The sequence below is a fragment of the Panthera tigris genome, chromosome B4, assembly GCF_018350195.1.
Source record: "Panthera tigris isolate Pti1 chromosome B4, P.tigris_Pti1_mat1.1, whole genome shotgun sequence".
Taxonomy (NCBI): domain Eukaryota; kingdom Metazoa; phylum Chordata; class Mammalia; order Carnivora; family Felidae; genus Panthera; species Panthera tigris.
The window spans coordinates 93,591,807-93,614,084 of record NC_056666.1 but is presented as its reverse complement, the minus strand read 5'-3'; the positions used below and the strand labels follow the sequence as shown (position 1 = coordinate 93,614,084).

At 35.9% G+C, this 22,278-nt stretch overlaps 1 protein-coding gene across 6 annotated transcripts in view; it reads right to left on the bottom strand.

Annotated features, from left to right (window-relative positions):
* LOC102970128 (RAB3A interacting protein) overlaps positions 1 to 22,278 on the bottom strand; it is a 47,342-nt gene that overhangs the window by 20,743 nt on the left and 4,321 nt on the right. For all 6 annotated transcript variants that reach the window (XM_042992740.1, XM_042992743.1, XM_042992738.1 and 3 more), the window contains 2 exons: positions 9,958 to 10,233; positions 8,982 to 9,240 (listed from right to left, as the gene is read on the bottom strand). In XM_042992740.1, the coding sequence (XP_042848674.1) occupies positions 8,982 to 9,240; positions 9,958 to 10,208 (510 nt within the window). In that variant the 5' untranslated portion in view covers positions 10,209 to 10,233. The remainder of the gene's footprint in view (positions 1 to 8,981; positions 9,241 to 9,957; positions 10,234 to 22,278) is intronic.

Here is a 22,278-nt window from a genome sequence, read left to right as displayed (position 1 = left end):
GCAAATAAGCATATGAAAAGATATTCTGTATTATAGGTCATCACGAAATGCAAATTAAAACAACAATGATATCATCACACACCTATCAATAGCGTCCAAAATCCAGAACACTGACAATACCAAATGCTGACAAGAACGGGAAGCAACAGGCTCTCCCATACACTGGGAATTTAGCATGGCTCAGCTAGGTTAAAAGACAGTTCGGCTGCTTTTTATAAAATTAAACACACTCTTACCATATGATCCAGCAACTGCACTCCTTAGTATTTACCCAAAGGAGTTGGGAACAGATTTACACAAAAACCTGTACACAGATGTTTATACATTCCTAATTGCCAAAACTTGGAAACAACCCAAATGTCCTTCAGTAGGTGAATGAATAAACTGTGGTACGTTGAGATAATGGAATATTACTCAGCATTAAAAGGAAATGAGCTACCAAGCCATGAAAAGACATGGAGGCAAATAAATGCGTATTATTAAATAAAAGCATCTAATCTGAAAAGGCTACATACTCTGATTCCAACTATGACATTCTGGAGAAGGTAAAACTATGGAGACCATAAAAACATCAATCATTGCCAGAATTTGGGGGTAGGGAGGAATAAACAGGTTTAGAGGATTTTCAGGGCAGTGAAACTATTCTGGGTAATACTACAACTGTCAATACATGTCATTACACACTTGTCAAAATCCATAGAATACAGAACACCAAGGAAACCCTAATATAAATTCTGGATTTGGGGGGATAGTGATATGCCAATATAGGGTCATTGATTATAATAAATATATCATCCTGGGGTGGGATTGGATAGTGCTGAGGGACCATGCAGGTGTATGGGAACTCTGTATTTCTCTCTCAATTTTAGGTGAACCTAAAACCGCTCTAAAAAAATTAAGTCTGTTTTTTAAAAAGGGATAGAGCTGGGGCGCCTGGGTGGCGCAGTTGGTTAAGCGTCCAACTTCAGCCAGGTCACGATCTCACGGTCCGTGAGTTCGAGCCCCGTGTCAGGCTCTGGGCTGATGGCTCGGAGCCTGGAGCCTGTTTCTGATTCTGTGTCTCCCTCTCTCTCTGCCCCTCCCCCGTTCATGCTCTCTCTCTGTCCCAAAAAATAAATAAAAAACGTTGGAAAAAAAAAAATTAAAAAAAAAAAAAGGGATAGAGCTGACAAAACAGCTACTTAAATGTGATGAGCTTTAGGAATATAAAAATAACAAACATTGAGGCACCTGGGTGGCTCAGTCAGTTGAGCATCTGACTTCAGATCTCGCAGTTTGTGGGTTCGAGCCCGGCATCAGGCTCTGTGCTGATAGCTCAGAGCCTGGAGCCTGATTCTGATTCTGTGGCTCCCTCTCTCTCTGCCCCTCCCCTGCTAGCACCCTGTCTCTGTCTCTTAACATAAAAATGTTAAAAACAATTTTTTTAAATAATACACATACACACACACAAATAAGAGAAAGATGAAATTAAAGTCATAAACTTCTCAAATATTCATGGGGAGCAAAGGTATACAACTTGAGACTCACAACTTAACTAGTATAAACCTAAACATATCTAAGAGCAAGATATTAAAACTGAGATAAAACTTTAAAATTCAATGATACAAGAGAAATAAACAGGAACTAGATAATTTCAGTATTGCTTATGGCAGTGAACAAAGGCAGTATCTCAAGAAAGGCTAGGAGATATATACATCTTTGATTAAAGGAAAGTAACAACTAGAACGGAAATCAAACCTTCCAAAACACCAAAAAGGAAGAAGACACGAAGAAAACAGAGCACATAAGGGTCTGCATACACACCCAGGAGACATCTGAAAGCTATGTGACAGAAACCAGCCCAAACGTAACAAATTTATCAATAAACGTTCATGGGCGTAACTCACCTAATTAAAAGAAAATGATTTTCAGATTGGCTTAAAAAAACAAAATTTATCTCTGTACTGTATACATAAGAGACACGCCTAAAACAAAGTGATTCAGACAGATTAAAAAAAAAAAAATGGGCGAAGTATGCTTTAAAACGTAATACAAATAAAAATAAAATAAGAATCTGAATCTTGATATCAGAATACAGGGCAAAAATCACTGATGACAAAACTTCAGAACGCTGAAGACCACAATGCAAAATGAAAACTTTAAAATACTGCCAAATACAAAAATACAGAAGTAGTCCTAAACAAACAGGAAGGACACACCATGTTTTTGAGTAGAAAGATCTCATAAAGATGCCAATTCTCCCTGAGTTCATTTTTAAATCTGTAACTGCATAAATCTAATGCCAGATTCTTTCAAACTCTAAAATTTCACTATTTTACAATTTCCTATGAAAACTAAGCCAATTTATTCAACATTTCCTACTAGGTGGTCCCTATGGTAATCCCTCAGGATACAAAACCAGCTAAGATACTGCCCCTAGAGAAATTTCCAATCCACTAGAGCAACACACTGTTGTTCATGAAGGCAAAATTCTTGAATAGCTCCCTATCATTTACCAAAGTGGCATGGACTTCACTGTAATACTAAAGGCCCTCTACAACACGTGCTCAATTTCCCTTTCGAGTTATCTCCCTTGATCCATACTCTAGAGTAAAACTGGCCTGATTCACTCGTTTCACTCCCCATCCGAGCCCATCCATCTGGTTTAACCTTTTCCACGTAAATGTCTGACTACTTTCTCTCTATGCCTCAATGTCTATTCTCAGTCTACCTATGTGAAGTTGAATTTGTAATCCGTGTGACTATTTCTCAGAATTTGTACTTTTCATTATCAGAATGTTACACCGTAACATAGTTATTCAAGCTTCATTCCTTCAAGAAACATTAATTTTGTGTTGATTGAATGCTGATTCTTCTGTTAGCATCAGGCATTCATCTAGGTGCTGGGGACACTTAGAAAAGGAGTAAACCCCCATTAATGATTTTCCTGTTCAGCGTAGCAAATCTTTAAACAGATTCACGTGGCTATTTGATAAGGACTATAGTGATGCATACATACCAGAAAAAGTAGGAGTTTGCCAAATGCAGAGGAAGAAATAAAAGAGTATGTTTTATAGTAGCTAAAGACGAGGAGGGATAACCACCACAAAAAGATAATGCCAGCAAGTTAGGTTTATGACCTGTCCTGAAAAGCACTGCCTTGGAAATCAGGATTTCCTTTAAAGACAAAGGGAAATTATCTCAAGGGCAAATGGGAAGTCACTGAAAGATTTTAAACAGGATAGCAACAATCAGATCTGCAATTCAAAATGGTAACTTGGAAGTGTAGAAAGGTTAAAAAAAAAAAGACTAGATACAAGAAAAACAGTTCACTGATCACTGGTATACTTTAGCAGCAGATACAAATTTAGAGTGGTAGTACTAAAGAAAAGAAATTTGAGAGATACTCAAACCACAGAACATTAGGACTCTGATCAAGTATATTCCAAACTTAAGACTATTGTATTTAAGATAAACATATAATACATCAAGAAAGAAAAAGTGCTGTCAATGAAACTATGTTTTTTTTCCACTTGGAATTTTCATTTTACACATATAGGAAGAACCCTTTTAAGCTGACAGAGACAGAGATTTTTATTCTTTTTTTAAATATTTTTCTGTTTCAATGCTATCATAATGAGGTCATTTTGAAGACATTTAAGCCAGTAATTAAGACCAACAAATAAACCCAACTCACAGAGTTCAACTGAATTAATCACAACATGAACAACTACAACCAAGTTCACACACAAGTAGGCAATGATGAGTGTCATGAAGGTTAAAATCGGAAAAAAAAAAAAATATATATATATATATATACAACTCCATATCAGTAAACATGACCGTGTATACATGTCTTTTCTCCCCAGCTAGTAAATACCTTAAAGACAGGGTCAAGTCTAATTTATTTTTGCCCCCTACAGGGCTTTGAACAATGCTGTTAATACTTTGGTTACTCAAGAAATATATCTGTTTATAAAAGAACATAGTACATGTTTATGAACATCCATGGCCACAGTTAGTAGAACCATGCTGAATATGGATTTGATACAGGTACATGTTTTTGAGTGACTTTATCTGGCTGCAAGTCATTCCACTGAATTTTATTTTCCAAGTTATTTCACTCTCTTTTAAGGAAGAATAATTAAAAGCTGAAAGTAACACATTATACCAGTGGGTCTCACACTTAGTAAATATAAGAAACAATGAGGGAGTTTATTAAAAATGCATATCCCCAAGCCTCAGCACGATAATATTATTTCAGCAGAATCTGGGACAGAGTCCAGGAAGCAACACTTTATTTTATTTATTTTTAATTTAAATCCAAGTTAACATATAGTGTAATAATTTCAGAAACAGAATTCAGTGATTCATCACTTACATAACCAGTGCTCAGCCCAACAAGTGTCCTCCTTAATGCCTCTCACCCTTCTAGACCTTCCCCCCACCCAATACCCTGCCAGCAATCCTGTTTGTTTTTTGTATTTAAGAGTCTCTTATGGTTTGTCTCTGTTTTTTTATCTTATTTGTGCTTCCCTTTCCCTATGTTCATCTGTTTCTTAAATTCCACGAGTGAAATCATGTATTTGTCTTTCTCTTGTTTTGCTTAGCATAATACAGTGTACTTTCACATTGTTGCACATGGCAAAATTTCATTCTTTTTGATTGCCACATAGTATTCCCCCACCCACCCACCCACACCTTCTTTATCCGTTCATCAGTCGATGGACACCTGGGCTCTTTCCATATTTTGGCTACTCTTGACAGTGCTGCTATAAATATTAGGGTGCATATGCCCCTAAGAAACAGCTCTCCTGTATCCCTTGGATACATACCTAGTAGTGCAATTGCTGGGTTGCAGCATAGTTCTATTTTCAATTTTTTGAGGAACCTCCATACTGTTTTCTAGAGTGGCTCACCAGTTGGCATTCCCACCACCAGTGCAAAAGACATCCTCTTTCTCCACATCCTTGCCAATATCTGTTGTTGCCTGAGTTGTCAAGTTTAGCCATTCTGACAGGTGTGAGGTGGTATCTCATTGTGGTTTTGATTTGTATTTCCCTGATGATGAGTGATGTTGAGCATTTTTTCATGTGTCGGCTGACCATCTAGATATCTTCTGTGGTAAACTGTCTATTCGTGTCTTTTGCCCATTTCTTTACTGGATTATTTGTTTTTTAGGTGTTGATTTTGATAAGTTCTTTATAGATTTTGGATACTGGCCCTTTATCTGATATGTTGTTTGCAAATATCTTCTCCCATTCTGTCAGTTGCCTTTTACCTTTGCTGATTATTCCTTTTGCAGAAGTTTCCTTTGCCAAAGCTTTTATCTTTATGAGGCCCCAATAATTCATTTTTGCTTTTATTTCCCTTGCCTCTGGAGACGTGCCAAGTAAGAAGTTGCTGTAGCTGAGGTCAAAGAGGTTTTTGCCTCCTTTCTCCTCTAGGATTTTGATGGCTTCCTGTCTTATGTTTAGGTCTTTCATCCATTTTAAGTTTATTTTTGTGTATGGTGTAAGAAAGTGGTCCAGGCTCATTCTTCTGCATGTTGCTGTCCAGTTTTCCCAGCACCACGTGCTGAAGAGACTGTCTTTATTCCATTTGATATTCTTTTCCTGCTTTGTCAAAGATTAGTTGCCCATACATTTGTGGGTCCATTTCTGGGTTCTCTATTCTGTTCCAATGATTTATGCGTCTGTTCTTATGCTGGTACCATACTGTCTTGATGATTACAGCTTTGTAATACAGCTTGAAGTCCGGAATTATGATGCCTTCAGCTTTGGTTTTCTTTTTCAGGATTGCTTTGGCTATTCAGGGTCTTTTCTGATACCATACAAATTTTAGGATTGTTTGTTCTAGCTCTGTGAAGAATGCTGACGTTATTTTGATAGGAATTGCAGTAAATATGTAGATTGCTTTGGTTAGTACCCAAGAAGCAACATTTAAAAAAGGTAAACCAAAGCCCAACTTCTACTTCAGAATTCCATCAAAACTGCTCTTCAGCAATGACCTACAGAAGGCCAAACAAGTGAAGAACTACAGTATCATTTCTGGCATCTCTGTACCTCAAAATCAATGATCACATTAGTATTCCCCCTACACATGGTATGGATTTGTTGCTGGGAAGTGGTTGCCCAGTAGGGACTACATTTCCTAGCCCACCACACATCTAAGTATCAGTATGAAATTGGTTTGCAATGGAATGTGAGCAAAAGTTGTGTGTGTCACTTCTAAGTCAAGGCTCTTTAGAAGCCAGTGTGCCTTCTCCAAGATTTCTTTTCCCCTCATCTCACTGGTTAGATATAGATAATAAAATTCCAAAAGATTACAAACATCCAAGACAGAAGAAAAAGGAGCCCTGAATTATTTCATAAAGATCTGCCTAACAACTATGCACATCTATTCCAGAATGGTCAATAAATAAAAGTTAACTTCTTTAAGTTACTAAAATTTAGGGGTTGCTTATAAGCAGCTAGCATGTCCCTAACTAACAAGTGTGTCTATTCATACAATGATGTAACTGCATACATATATATACATTCATTTAATCAACAAAACGTATTGAAAACCAATTATGTGTTCAAAATATAATCATGAGCAAAAAACAATTATAGCACAAAGGCAGGAAAAGAAGAGACAGGCAGTACACTTTTGTAAGGTTCTTACATTATATGTGAGATAGTATAACGTCATTAGAAACTAAACAGGGATAAGTTAATTATGTATACTATAAACCCTAATGCAATCATTGAGTTAGCACAACAAAGATATATACCTAATAAGCCAAAGGAGACAAGATGAAATCAGCAAAAATATGGAATTAATCCAAAAGCAAGCATAAAAGAAGGAAAAAGAAGAAAAAGGAACATATGGAACAAACAGAAAACAAACACAGTAATGATGGCATATATAAACAAAACCATATTAATAATCACATTAAATGTAAATGGTCTAAACACACCAATTAAAAGGCAAAGATTAACAGAATGGATAAAAAAGCAAAACGATAGCTATATACCACCTGTAAAAAACTCACTTTATAGAAGAAGATAAAAATAGGTTAAAGGTAAAAGAATGGAAAAACAATAACTCTCTGTAGTCTCTTAAAAGAATAATCAGAATAAAGAGAATGGTCGTTGACATAATTTTAATTCACAGGCTGATACAATCAAGAAATATTTTCATATTCAAGACATTTTCAAGACTTAACCTCTAAGTATTAATACTATCTTGTACATTCATAATTCACCATATGTATATGTTCACATGTCATTACTATTTCAATTACCTCAACAGGACCTCTAAATACAGCAAATAAAAGACTTTAAAAGAAATTCTCAACTGGAGCTAAGAAATTAGCAATCTGTTCTCATCAATAAGTAACCACAACATATTCTCAATGATAGATATATATGCTCAATAGTTCAGCTCTACATAAACTGTGATTGCACTTACTACTGTGTATTAAGACAACAGAGTCTGATCCAGATGGCTTCTGCCAAATACAATCACATATCCCTTCCCTTTGGAAAAAAGATAAAAAGGCTACTGATTTTTCTTTTCGATAAAATATATTTAACCAGAAATGTTTTAAAATATCTGTGTGGCTATTTTAGCTATCAGCCATTCACTGAAGCATTCATAAGGAAGCATAAATGTCAGGCATCGTACTGAATTCTGCTAAGCACTAGGGATACAAACAACAATTTACACTCTTAAGAGACAAATCTGGTAGCAAGAGAGAAGGAGTATGTGTTTGTGAAATGTCATAACATGCTAAAAATTACACATTTAAAATATGCCCTATCTTCTCAAGTTTCTAAATGTGAATTGGCCCATTTGACCTAAGTTGTCAAATTTATATAGGAAGTTGTTCATATTATTCCTTTATTGTATTTTTGATGTCTACAGAATCTGTAGTGATATCCCATTTCATTCCTGCTATTAATAATCTGTGTCTTTGTCAGTCTTGTGAGAGGTTTGTCAATTTCATTATTTTTTAAAGAATCAGCACTTTGTTTCATTCATTTTCTCTAGTTTTTCTGTTGTCAATTTCATTGATTTCTGCTCTTTATTATTTTCTTCCTTCTGCTTGCTCTGCTTTTGTTTTTTCTAGGTTCTTTTTTTATAATTTTTAAAAATGTTTTTATTTATTTTTGAGAGAGAGAGAGAGAGAGCGCGCACACGAGTGGGGGAAGAGCAGGGAGAGAAAGCGAGACAGAATTTGAAGCAGGCTCCAGGCTTTCAGCTGTCAACACAGAGCCCAACATGGGGCTCGAACTCACGAACCGTCAGATCATGACCTGAGCTGAAGTCGGACACTTAACCGACTGAGCCACCCAGGTGCCCCTTTTTTTCTAGGTTCTTAAAGTGAGAGCTTAAGATTGCTGATTTGAGACTTTTTCCTTTTTCTAATTATAAATATTTAGCACTATAAATTTCCCTCTGAAACTTAATTGCAGTCACAGAAAAAGAGCAAGACATAGCCACAAATCTGGGAATAGCAGAAATTTTAAAGATGACCAAATGGGAAACAGAACAAATTAACAAAAAAGGAAAATTCTCCAAGATTCAGAAAATATTCAAGCCCAGCTGAATGGCAAAGGGAATTATTACTAAAACAAATTCCCCCCCCCCAAAAAAATGACTTGAACTAAATGACTTCAAGTGAAGGACCATAAAGTCAACCATATACAAGAAGGGGAAAACCCACACATGGAACATAACCCATCAAATCTGTGTTAATATTAATGTAAGACAGGGAGCAGGCAATGTAGTGGTTTCAGATTCTCATTTTTCCAATTAGTAATCTTAGATGAGCTTCTTTACTACTACTCCACCAATTTCAGAGATTCCCAGATGCTGCCCAACAGGAGCTGAAGCTACACATATGAGAAGGTAGGTATAAAACTACAATGATTTCATTTGAGTTGCCCCACTTCATGAGTAAACATTAATTTCAAATACAAAACATGGAAGAATAAAGCATCTTTTCTGCTTACCCTCTGAGCTTTTGCAAGTTCTTCTTTTAATCTTTCATAGCCCTTTTCTCTGACTTCCAAAACAGATGGGCTTCGTAAACGGGACAGACTATCAGTACTCAACCCAAATATATCGTCACTGCCATCACAAGCCTCTGGTATAGTAGCACCCTGTAAAAACTCCCTCTCTGCATTACAGTTGTCCTTTCTCGCAGTTAATTTAGTTAACCCAGCTGTGACTGCAGAGGTAGAACAAGGCGCTGGATCTGTAACATGGATGCTATAAAGGAGAGTTCAGGAAACATCAGCATATGCTCATACAAAACTAGCATAAACACAAAAAGTCTGGAATGGCACTAATATTTAATTAATAGCCTTAGCTTTAAAACTAAGGTAATTTATAAATTATTAATTAAAAAATCAGTCAAAGCTAACACATTTCAAGTCTAATAGCCACATACGGCCAATGGCTAGCACATTTTCATCATCACAAAATTCTATCAGATAGTGCTACTCTAGAACTGGGGTCGGCAAATTAAATGTAGGCTAAATTCAGCCTGCTACCTGTTTTATAAGGCTCACGAACCAAGATTCATTTTTACATTCTCAAATGGTTGGGGGAAAAAAATCAAAATAAAAATACTTTGTGACATGGGAAAATTATATAAAATTCAAAATTCAGTGTCCATACATACAGTTTTATTGGAGTTTTTTCATTTATGTACTGTCTGTGGCTGCTTTCACATTTTAAAGGCAGAGCTCAATAGCTGCAACAGAGACTGTATGGCCAGCAAAGCCTAAAATATTTACCACCTGGCCCTTTACGTAAAAAGACTGCTGACCCCTGCTCTTCAACATTAACATGCATTGCTCTCTTCATGGACATGCTTTTATTATTTAAATTTTCTAAAATATTAAAACTGAAAATAAGGCAAACAAGCAAGCTGTCATTTGTTTAACATGATACTCCAAAATAAGTATCTTAATGATCTCCTACCTGATACTAGATATTTCTGCACAATTTAAACGTCTGGGGGATGAATACACAGGTTGTGTAGGAAGGTCGGAAACATCTAAGGCATTAGCCTGAATGGGGGCAGAGCACAGAGCTGAAGGATGTGGCCGGTAGATGACACTTGGTGAGGTAGTCTGCTCTTGAGTTCCTGATTCATACACACCAAGAAGGTCTGGAGAAGTAGGTGAAGCAAGGTTTACTTCATGGAAGCCTTCCAAGGGGTCATTAGCCATAGCAAAAGCCTCATCATAAGATAACCTATGTTAAAACAAAAAGCGGAGTTATTTTGATAGTGCCATTTAAAATTATATTAACAAAATAAAACTAAATTAAAATTAAATATATAACTTGTAAAATGTTTTTTTAATGTTTATTTATTTTTGAGAGAGACAGAGCATGCATACAACCAGGGGGTAAAAAGAGAGACACAGTGAGAGAGGGACAGAGAGAAGGACCACACTGCCAGCAGACAGCCCAACACAGGGCTCAAACTCATAAACCATGAGATCATGACCTGAGCCAAAACCAAGAATCAGATGCTTAACTGACTGAGCCACCTAGGTGCCCCTTTATAAAATGTGTTTTTAACAACAATCCATTATAAAGAATAAACTTCTAATAAAAATATTTAAAAAAACACTATTATCACTTAACATTTATTAAGTGATCTCAGAGCATAAATATTACAAAATACAAACAATCTGATTTGGAATAAACTTGAAAGTTATAGCTAATGTTGTCAAACTGAGTAATTTAATAAGTAACAATGAGGAATAAATAAAAATTTCTTTGATATTTTTAACTTTTCTATCATATGATATTGGTTAGAGTAAATAGAAGATGCAGTAAAGATATGTGTATGTATGTGTATGTATATATATAAAGATATATATACATAAAGGTATATATACATATCTATATATATCTTTATATATATCTATATACATGTGTGTATATCTATATACATATCTATATATACCTTTATATATATATACACACACATATATACATATATACTCACACTTAAAATGAGATATATACACTATACTATACAGTTGACCTTTGAACAACACTGTGGTTGGGGCACCAACTGCTGAAAATCCACATGTAACTTTTAACTCCACAACATCTTAACTACTGTTAGCCTCCTCTTGACCAGAAACTGTAATGATAACATAAACAGTCAATTAACATATATTTTGTACTTATATGTATTATATATTGTGTTCTTACAATAAAGCTAGAGAAAAGAAAATATTAAAACCATAAGGAAAAGAAAATACATTTATAGTACTGTATTGTGTTTATCCAAAAAAAAAAAAACCCACATAAAGTGAACCCGTCCAGTTCAAAGTCATGTTGGTCAAGGATCAACTGATAAATTCAAGTTCAGGTAAGAGCTGCAGAATTTTCATATACCTTTTACCCAGATTATGAAACAACATGTTAACACTTTGAAACCACTTGAGAATAGGTTTCAGACATGATGCCCATTACTGCTTAATATCTCAATATATGTATCTTAAATACAAGGACATTTTCCTGTCTAACCACAAAACCATCAAAATCAGGAAATTAACACTGATTGATATTACAATCTATTCAACAGGCTCCAGTCAAATTTCACTGATTGTCCCAATAATGGCTTTACTTATAGATCCAGGATCCAATCTAGGATAATGTGTTGCATTTCTCTAAGCCTTCAATTTCTCCTGGGGCGCCTGGGTGGCACAGCTGGTTAAGCATCAGAGGCTGATTTCTGCTCAGGTCATGATCTCGTGGTTTGTGGGATCAAGCCCCATGTCAAGCTCTGTGCTGACAACTCAGAGCCTGCTTGCGATTCTCTCTCTCCCTCACTCTCTGCACCTTCCCTGCTCTCCCTCTCTTCAAAATAAATAAACATTTAAAAAAATTTAAATTTCTCCTCTGATAGGATGAGAATGAGAATGACAACATTGTCTCCATTCTCCAAGGTGCTGTAAGGATTAATGGGGACAATCCAAATAAAGTACTTAGCGGTGTACTATGTACTTGGTACACAGTATGGCCTCAAAAAACATTTGTTACCATAACTGGCCATTAACAATAACATGTATACTTCTGCATCTACATAATCAAAAAATATTTCATATAACCACTCAATTATATCACAAAGTTTACATTAAAACTAAAAACTGTACCACTCAAATTTTTCACTTGAATGTGAAAGAACTCATAAATCCTTTATTAGTTTTCCACTATCTACAGAATACAGTCCAAACTAAACAGCCTGGAAACCAAGTCTTCTATGATCTGAGCCCAACACCTCTTCCCATTTTTTTCCTTCCTACAATAAAACTTTGATAATTGTGAGTGATACCCTACCAAAATTCTCAAACGCAAGCACCAATATAGTACCTAATTTCTTCATAAAATACAGAAAATTTCATTAAACTGAAAAATTATACTTTTATATCCTTTAAAAAATGTTTGAAACAAGACAAGTAGAAAACAAAAAGGCCGCAGTAAAATTGGCAAAGAAGAGAGGTGACCTAATATAATCTCTCGAAAGTGCAATTACAACATGTCACAAATTTCAAATCCAGTGTTTTCTCTGGAAGCAAATAATAATTTTAGTCTTCAAAATGAAACTAATTCTCGTTTTTTCACCCAAAATATTCACTACACCAAATGAAAGGTCCTATTAACAAGGAATTTAAAGTGTTTAATACTTATTATTTTTCATCCAAAAGAATATTTTCATTCCTTATTCATAATACATACATATACCAAACAAACATTAACCCTGAAAATTTCATTTTCATTTGAATACGGTTTACTAATCACAGTCACTTTTAAGCAGAAAACAGGTTTTCTCATTAACCTTTCGACATTTTCTCGGTAACCATTTGATACTTTCTTTCAACCATCCCATATACCTTTAATTCATGTCTTTACACCTTGGAAGTTCATGGAATCATAGAATGTGAAAGCATTTGCATTTCTGGAAATGCAACACGGTACAAACCCTATTGAGGAAAATTTGACAATATCTGGCAAAATGACATATTCATTAAACCTATGACCCAACATGCCTACTTTTAGGGCTTTATTCTAAAGATAAACTGGCAAAATAAAAAAGAACAGATAAATGCATAAGGCTAGCAACATTAGCAAAAGTCTTGTTACAGCAAAAGACTGAATGAGCTAATAATGTAGTGCTCATAATGAAGCACTATGCAGCTGTAAAAAATAAATAATATCTACATACTGCTATGAGGGGATTTTGAGGCTACAGTAACATTAAAAAACAAAATAAATAACTATGCACAGGAAGCTACCTTTTACCTAAAAAAGGAGAAAATACAAATTAATTTCTATGTCTATGTGACATATAGATGTATTACTATGTATACATACTTATATTTTAAAAGTGGAAGGATAAACCAAAACCTAATAGAAATGGTTATCTATAGGAAGAGGGAGATAATAGGAAGAGGAGATAGGCATGAAAACTAGACTTTTCAAAACGGATTTTGCCTTGTATTTGAATTTGACCTTGGAACCACATAAACAAAAAAACAAGATTAAATTTTAAAAAAGAATCTCTAAAAATAAAACAAATGATTCAGGCTATGTACTGAGATGGTGGCTTACCAACATAGAAAAGAGCTACTGCAAATGATTTTAAAACATTAAAACTATACAGAATATATTCTAAAGATAAAAAATGTGAAAAGAGTTATAAACTATTTTCAGTAATCATATTAGTAATGTTGATATCCCTATTCTGAAACTATTTTATATAATACCAGGCAAATAAGTTATTATGCTAATGTCATTCAGAATTAAGATTTTCAGCACATGAGGAAGAGCTATAAATATAAAATCAAAGAAGCAAAAACTCTGAAGTTCTACATTTGAATCAGAAAAATCAGAAAAAAAATTTCTATTAAAACAAAAATTCCTAAATGTATCCACTGAGGTGGTGTAACAACAGTAACCACTCAGGAGCAATGAGTAATGCCCAGAGTAATACCATTTCCTACAAAAAAAAAGAACGAGGGCTCCTCAGAGGAATAGCTGATTTCCAGGCCAAGGGCAGTAACGTACAAAAAGACCCTGGAACATCCTGTTATACCAGGAAACAAGAAGCCCATCAAAGACTACTGGAGTGGCATCAAAAGGATTCCCACTCACCAAAGATGAGACAACCTGAACATCAAAAAGATATTATCTGTAAGGAACGAAAACAAAAATATTTTTAAATTTATGAAACTCATGATCATAAATAAAAACAAAATCTCACTGATCCCCTTTGATTGGTGCTAGGGAGCCGATTCATTATTTTGAAAACTGGTAAAATAAAGAATCAGGTACTTACCCTGATTTTCTTGTACATCAGAGAACTAAACAGTTTATGAGAAAACCCTCTTTTTAAAAGAATTCCATTTAATAAATATGAATTTGCAATCCTAATAAAATGGGTCTAGGCATCAATAATGAATAGCTATTAAAGCCATAAGGTAAAAAGCTATGTGGGGAACTTTACAGTTAGTGGATCAGAACAACAGGACCTGAACTCACTGATGACATCTTATCACAAAAAGAAATTAAGACATTATGGGATTATGTGGTGAAGTAAGAAATGGACAGCACCACCATCCATGAAGCATTCTTGCCACCCTCAAAAAAAAGGGGGGGATCCCAAACAAATCAAGCCTGTAGGTAGGTCTTCACAGAAAAGAAACAAACATGTTAAATAACACCACAGGGACAAAACAGCAAAATCTAGACTTTGGGAAACTCTACTAGGCAAACCACCTGGTTTTTTCAATAAAATAGAAAAAAAAAAAAGGTAGAGGGAACTTACAAATTTAAAGAGAATTAACAGATATAACTAAATACAATGTGAGGATCTTGTTTGAATTTTTGAATAAAGCCAACTAGAAAACAAAATTATGAGACAAACAAGGAAACTTGAGCACTGGATATTACTGATGTTATGAATTACTGTCAATTTTTAGGGATAATGATATTATGGTTATATAAAAAAAAAAAATCCTTACCTTTTAGATATATGTACTGAAAATTACTTGGATTTGCTTCAAAATAACCCAGAGGGAGAAGGAGGGAATGGGACTCTGAGCCATCCAACTACCAGTCCCAATCATATAGGATGGTAAGGCAGTTTCTCTCAGAATAGCAGCTAGTATTTTTTGAGCACTTACTAAATATCAAGTGTAGTTCCAGTGCATTTATAAAGACACTGCAGCTTAAGACAGCCAGGACGAAGACCTCCATCTGTTGAACTCCAGACTCCGAGCTCTTAACCACAACATACTACCACCAGTTGAACTGCTTTGCCATTCCAGTGTTAGACTGTTTGAGTAAAAATGTTTCTTATGTTGGAATAAAATCCATCATCCCTGCAACATCCATCTTATTTTTCTGACCTATATACATACTATTTCAGCTATTCTTTCAACAAGTATTTTGAGGGCCTGCTATGTGTCAGGCTCTGGGGAAAGAAGATGAAAAATTGTCTCTGCTCCCAAATAGTCTGAAGAAAGTAGGAGACTGCCAAGTAGAAGCAATGATACAGTGTAATAAATGCCACAGAAGACACAAAGGGTATTAAGAGACCAGAGAGGAGGGGGCAAATGAATCACAAGAAAGACTTCCAGAAAAAGTAAAGCCGAAGAAAAGACCCAAAGAACAAGAAACTAATGAGAAAGATAAAGCTCTTTGAAGGGCTTTTCAGGCATGTCCGAGGTGTGAAAGCAAAGCATTTATGGAGAATACGAATAGACTATAAACTGAAACAAAAGTAACGAACATAAAATGCAAGTCTCAAAGAGAGGCAGGTTTGAATTCACTTCCGTCAAATTATTGGGCCAACCCGTGCCTAGGTTTCTCATCTGGAAATCTGTGCCTGGGTTTTCTACCTTATATGCTGAGAAATAAAAGAAACGTACATAACACTTGGGACAGCACCCTTGGGCAGGGCATCTACCTACAAGTTTTCGTTCTGGAGGATACATTTAAACTTTGTTTAAATTCAAGTCACTTCTGAAAAAGATTATTTTAAGATTAAATTCAGTGCCTTTTTCAAGCATGTACAATTTCCATAAAATGTAACGTAGCTAGTAATCAGCCACCAATCACACTGGTCTGAAAATCTTTTGCTCTTTAAAATATATGGAAGCTTGGGGCACCTGGGTCGCTCAGTCAGTTAAGCATCCCACTTCAGTTCAGGTCATGAACTCATGGTTCCCGAGTTCCAGTCCCACACTGGGCTCACTGCTGACAGTTCAGAGCCTGCTTGGGATTCTCTCTCTCCCTCTCTCTCTGCCCCTCCCTTGCTTGCATCTCTCTCTCTCTCTCTCTCTCTCTCTCTCTCTCTCTCTCTCTCTCTCTCTCTCCCTCCCTCCCTCCCTCCCTCCCTCCCTCCCTCTCCCTCTCCCTCCCTCTCCCTCTCTCTCTCTCTCTCTCTCTGTCCCTCCCTCCCTCAAAAATAAACATTTAAAGAGGTGCCTGGGTGGCTCAGTCGGTTAAGCAGCCGACTTCGGTTCAGGTCACGATCTCGCAGTTCATGAGTTTGAGCCCAGTGTTGGGCTCTGTGCTGACAGCTCAGAGCCTGGAGGCTGCTTCAGATTCTGTCTCTCCCTCTCTCTCTGCCCCTCTCCCACTCATTCATATTCATTCTCTCTCTCTTCTCTCTCTCTCTCTCCCCTTCTCTATTTATTTTGAGAGGGAGAGAGAGAGAATTCCAAGCAGGCTCCCTACTGTCAGCACAGAGCCCAACCCAGGGCTCAAACCCACGAACAGCAAGATCATGACCTGAGCCAAAACCAAGAGCCAGATACTCAACCAACTTAGCCACCAACGCACCCCAAAACAGTTTATTTCTGATTAGCCATATGTATTTCATGTTATTTCTTCTTTTTAGAAGTCAGTATTATCACAGCTAAAACAGCAGCCAATATTTAAAGTTAACTCTGTGTCAGATATTGTTGCTAAAAAGTTCATATGTACTAACTTATTTAATAAATGCCTAGAAAATTTCCAGTAACTTGTCATAAAAATTCTTTTTTCTATTTAGAGTGAATTTTCTAACTGAAAATAAAAAACATCCCTAGAATAACTCAAGAAACTAAGATGAATTGCTGCTACAATATTTTCAATTAAAAACTAAAGCACTTGGATAAAATGGATATACATACACAATTTAAATGAAATCGAGAAACTCAATTTCTATTATAGTCCAAAAGAACAAATAAAATCCATTTTCTCACAAAAAGCATATTCCCCTTATTTGACTTACTTAACAAGAAACAAAAGATTTACCTCTAAGGAAAGAAAACTTTAAGGCTGTAATTTTAATCTTTTTTAGACCAATTTAATATCTGAAAATTAAATAATTTTAATTCTATATTTACTAAAATTCCTCCAAGCTATATGCACCACAGCAGAACAGAAACACCAGTACCTAAAGAAGAAAGTTCAAGTCTTAGCTTTGATCAACCTCTAACTTACACCTGCAAACTTGGGCAGGTGAATTAAACTTCTCTGAGCCCCAATATCTTCATCTATTTAGCGATGGAATTGGAACCAATGATCCTGATTATAAGGTGGTGGGTGAGTGTATCTGTAGGCCAGAAGGAAGACCAGATTCTGACTTTCTGATGGGAAGAATTAACGAGTGTTAATCTAATACTTGCCAAATATCAGCACAAACATCATCAAGAGAAAAAAAAACAACAACGGTTGTTTTGTTTGGTTTAAAAATATTGTTTGGAGGGTGCCTGGGTGGCTCAGTTGGTTAAGCGTCCGACTTCAGCTCAGGTCACGATCTCACGGTCCGTGAGTTCGAGCCCCGCGTCGGGCTCTGGGCTGATGGCTCAGAGCCTGGAGCCTGCTTCCAATTCTGTGTCTCCCTCTCTCTCTGTCCCTCCCCCATTCATGTTCTGTCTCTCTCTGTCTCAAAAATAAATAAACATTAAAAAAAAAATTTTTTTTTTAAAATAAAAAAAAAAAAATATTGTTCGGGGCGCCTGGGTGGTTCAGTCGGTTAAGTGTCCCATTTCGGCTCAGGTCATGATCTCACGGTTCATGAGTTCAAGCCTCGCGTCAGGCTCTGTGCTGACAGCTCAGAGCCTGGAGCCTGTTTCAGATTCTGTGCCTCCCTCTCTCTCTCTGACGCTCCCCCGTTCATGCTCTGTCTCAAAAATAAATAAACGTTAAAAAAAAAATTTTTAAATATTGTTAAATTATAGGCATACTGTTCTAAATGTTCTTCCTCAACAAAGCAAGCATCTATTATGTTATACTATATATACTGTATATAACATACAGAAATGTTTACATCTGTATTATTTTCCTCTTTCAACTTACTGAAAGACTGCTGGAGGATGGAAAGCAGGGAGGAAGGTACAGATGCTTTTAGTAATTCCCAAATGACTCAATTCAGCATGAATTATGGAAGAAACAGCCTGTCATTAAAAATTAGATTGCTATCTCAACAGTGTATAACGAATTAAAGTGTTACAAATTCCATTGTCACTTCCTTAAAAACCAGTATTTAAATTTTATTTATTAAATACATTTATCCATATATAATATTAGTGTATTTAATAAGTTTTTTTTATCAATTGTGTCTATTCTAATTGGAATGGAAGGATGATTGCCAGCTTCAACTCCTCGGGGCAAATCCTGGCACCAAGTTCTAAGAATGGTGCAATGAAATGGGACTAAAGAGAAGGTACACAGCCTGTTGTGAGCCACTAAATGATTACCCTGAGGGCTGGGGGAGGGAAAGAAATGTTTCAGGAGAAGTAAAATATAAGTTATAAGTAATATAAGTTATAAAATGTAAATAAAATATAACATAAAAAATAAAATTTTAAACCCTGTGTAGGAATTCAATAGGTCGACAAGGCAGGGCAATAATACAGGACAGTCAGGGAATAACAGTCTGGCACTAATGAAACTAACAAAGAAGAGAAGGACAGAACATCAGGCTAGAGAGGCAGATATGTGACAGATCATTAAAAGCTTCATTTAACATGGAAAATGCTGCTTGTAGTTTATCCTGGAGAGATGGTCAGATCTACATTTTACCAAGTGTAGATACACTTTGATGTAGTAAAGATTAGTGCAGTTAGTGTAGATTAGAAAAAATAATTCCCAAGGCAATAAGGACTTTAACTAGAGAGAAGAGACTAGAGGCAACTGGTTAAGAGGTTACTGCAACAGGTTAGCCAAGAGATTACAAAGGTCTGATCTAATGTCAATCTCGATACTTTGATATTGGAAGGAATGGAAGTACACACACATATATATACACACACATGAAAAGCCTTCAGGACACCGTCATTTGTATTTATATACACATACATGCACATACACATTACACACATACACACCTATACTCTGCATGTGTGATACACACACACACAAACACATTATATACATTATTCCAGTTATTCCTCACACCAACCCTTTGAACTGGTTCTTACTTTTTTAGTTTTTTTGATGTTTATTATTATTTTGAGAGAGAGAGAGAGAGAGAAAGAGCAGTGAAGGGGAAGAGAGAAAGAGGGAGACACAGAATCCGAAGCAGGCTCCGGGCTCTGAGCCATGAGCACAGAGCCCCGATGCGGGGCTCAAACTCAGACTGTGAGATCATGACCTGAGCTGAAGTCGGACACTTAACTGACTGAGCCACCCCGGCGCCCCTCGTATCTTTTTTTTTTTTTTTTTTTTTTACAGAAAAAGAACTTGAGGCTCAGAGAGAATAATTAATTTCATCCAGATCAAACATGTCAATAAATAACAGCTAGGATTCAATCCTGGTGTGTCTGATTCTGACACCTGACTCCACTACATCCAAGAATCACTTAAAAGATAAAACTGATGGCGGGGAAAGGCTAGATTCAGATAAATGGTAGATCAAGACAGATGCACTCTAGGGCAGGTCTCACCCAACCATAAGTAAGTGAACAATCTAAACAAGAACACAGTTTAATCTTGTACTTACTTTCAGAAAGGGAAAACTAAAGTTTCTCTAATGCACAGCTGCTAAAATAAGCATTTGCTATTGTGATGTGTTCTTTCTATTCTTTCTTCCCACATTCTCTTTGCTATCAACATTTCCTCCTCTATTTTGCTATGTGGGGTTTAAAATACTTATTTAGCCTCTTATAGAACTTAGGGGAATGAAGGAAGCATATAAATAAAAATAAAGAGACTTGATTTTATTATAGCGGCCTTATTATATATTCAAAAATGTGTGGATATTTGATACAAAGGAATTATTGTTAATTTACTTTTATTTTTTTAATATTTATTTTTGAGAGAGAGAGAGTACACACATGAGTAGGAGAGGGGCAGAGGAGGAGAGGGAGAGAAAGAGAATACTAAGCAGGCTCTGTGCTGTCACCATAGAGCCCAACACAGGGCTCGAACTCATGAACCAGGAGATCATGACCTGAGCTGAAATCAAGAGGAGGATGCTTAATGTACCAAGCCACCCAGACACCCCTATTGTTATTTTTTTTTTTTAAGTGTATAACAGTATTGTAGCTAACTGCCCTTCATGCTTTAAAAAAACATACTGAAATATTTACAGATGAAAGTATACAATGCCTGGAATTTGCTCAAAATAATACAAGAAGGAGAGAAACAGATGTGGCAGGACTGACTCTTCTTGCTGACTACTGGGGTTAAATGACAGGAACTTTGAGATCCATTACATTTTTGCAACTACTTATTTGAAATTCTCCATTAATTAGAGAGCTTTCAAATTTATTCAAACACTATATAAATAAGGAAAAAGACCAAAACAGTATGTTATTTACATATATATAGATAGATAGATATAGATATAACAGTATGTTATTTATATATAAATCATTTTCTCTCGGGGGCCTGGGTGGCTTAGTCAGTTAAGCATCTGACCCTTGATCCTGGCTCAGGTCATGTTCTCAAGGTTCATGAGATGGAGACCCAAATGGGGCTCTACGCTGACAGGGGGGAGCCTGCTTGGAATTCTCTCTCTACCCCTCCCCCACTCGTTCACACACTCTCTCTCAAAACACATAAATAAACTTAAAAAAAAGGAAAGAAAAGGGAAAACAAGTTTTTCTTTCTGATGTCTAGGGATCAAATATAATTCTTTTCCTAAAAGGAAATTAATGCACATTTACTTATTGCCTTTTGAATTTATTTTGTTTTCGTTTTTTATATTTTACCCTGATGTGTCAACCAGGTGCCCCCAAATACTCAATACTATTATCTGGACACATAAAATTACAATGCACTTAATTGGTTCAAAGCTATCATTTGTATGCTCCTATAAACTTCTAAGGTACTCTCACATTCTTCCATAGATTTCCTTTATACTAGATTGTCAATTCATATATGTAGAATTCTATTAACTTCCATTATGCTTATGTTTACAATCCTGTTAACTACAGAAATTTTCATTCTTATCCTCTGATCTAAGTAATCTCAGCTTATGGCTATAGCTATCTAATTTTGTGTTGCTGATATTCTAAGATAAATCAAGACTACTATTTCACTTCTTTCTAACCATGACTAGATACAGCTGAAGCTTATGAAACTGCCTCATTTGTTGTAAACTGAAAGGGAAAGCAGAAGAGAAAAACACAGAGCGCAAGTTAATGCTACCTGTTGGAAGTATCCCTCTCTTCCTCCCCTTAGCCCACACAGTTCTCACTCTGAACACATTTCCATTACTACTGCTAGATGACTTTCAATACATCCCGACATTCCTCCACTGACACCCATCACCAAACACAGCCCAGTACCTACAGGTATACCAGGCCCAGTTCAAACGCTATAAAATGGGCTAGGATAACTTAAGTCCTGCCTTCAAAGCATGTGCACACTAGAGGAAGGGAACTCAAGGTCAACAAAACTTACAGGACAGTATGAATACCAAAACCAATAAATATCAAAATAGAGGCATTTACTCAGTGCTCTGGAAGAATAAAAGAGAAAAAAAAAAGTACTACCTAGCAAAGCTAAGGAGATCAGTAGAGAAAAGGAGAAATTAGCTAGCCAGGAGTTTTCAAAAGTTTTGTTATTTTATTTTTAAATATCAAGTGTACTTAAGTAACTTAGTAACCAAGTTACTATCCTTTATTGAACTATACCTTAACCAAAACTCTACACAAGACAAAGCTTTTACACTTGAAAAGTGTACCTCCTCAGAATATCCTGAAAGCTCTCCCTCATTACCTCAACACACAGTATCTCTACCCACAACTCATCATTTCTCTCCACTCTCCAACTATT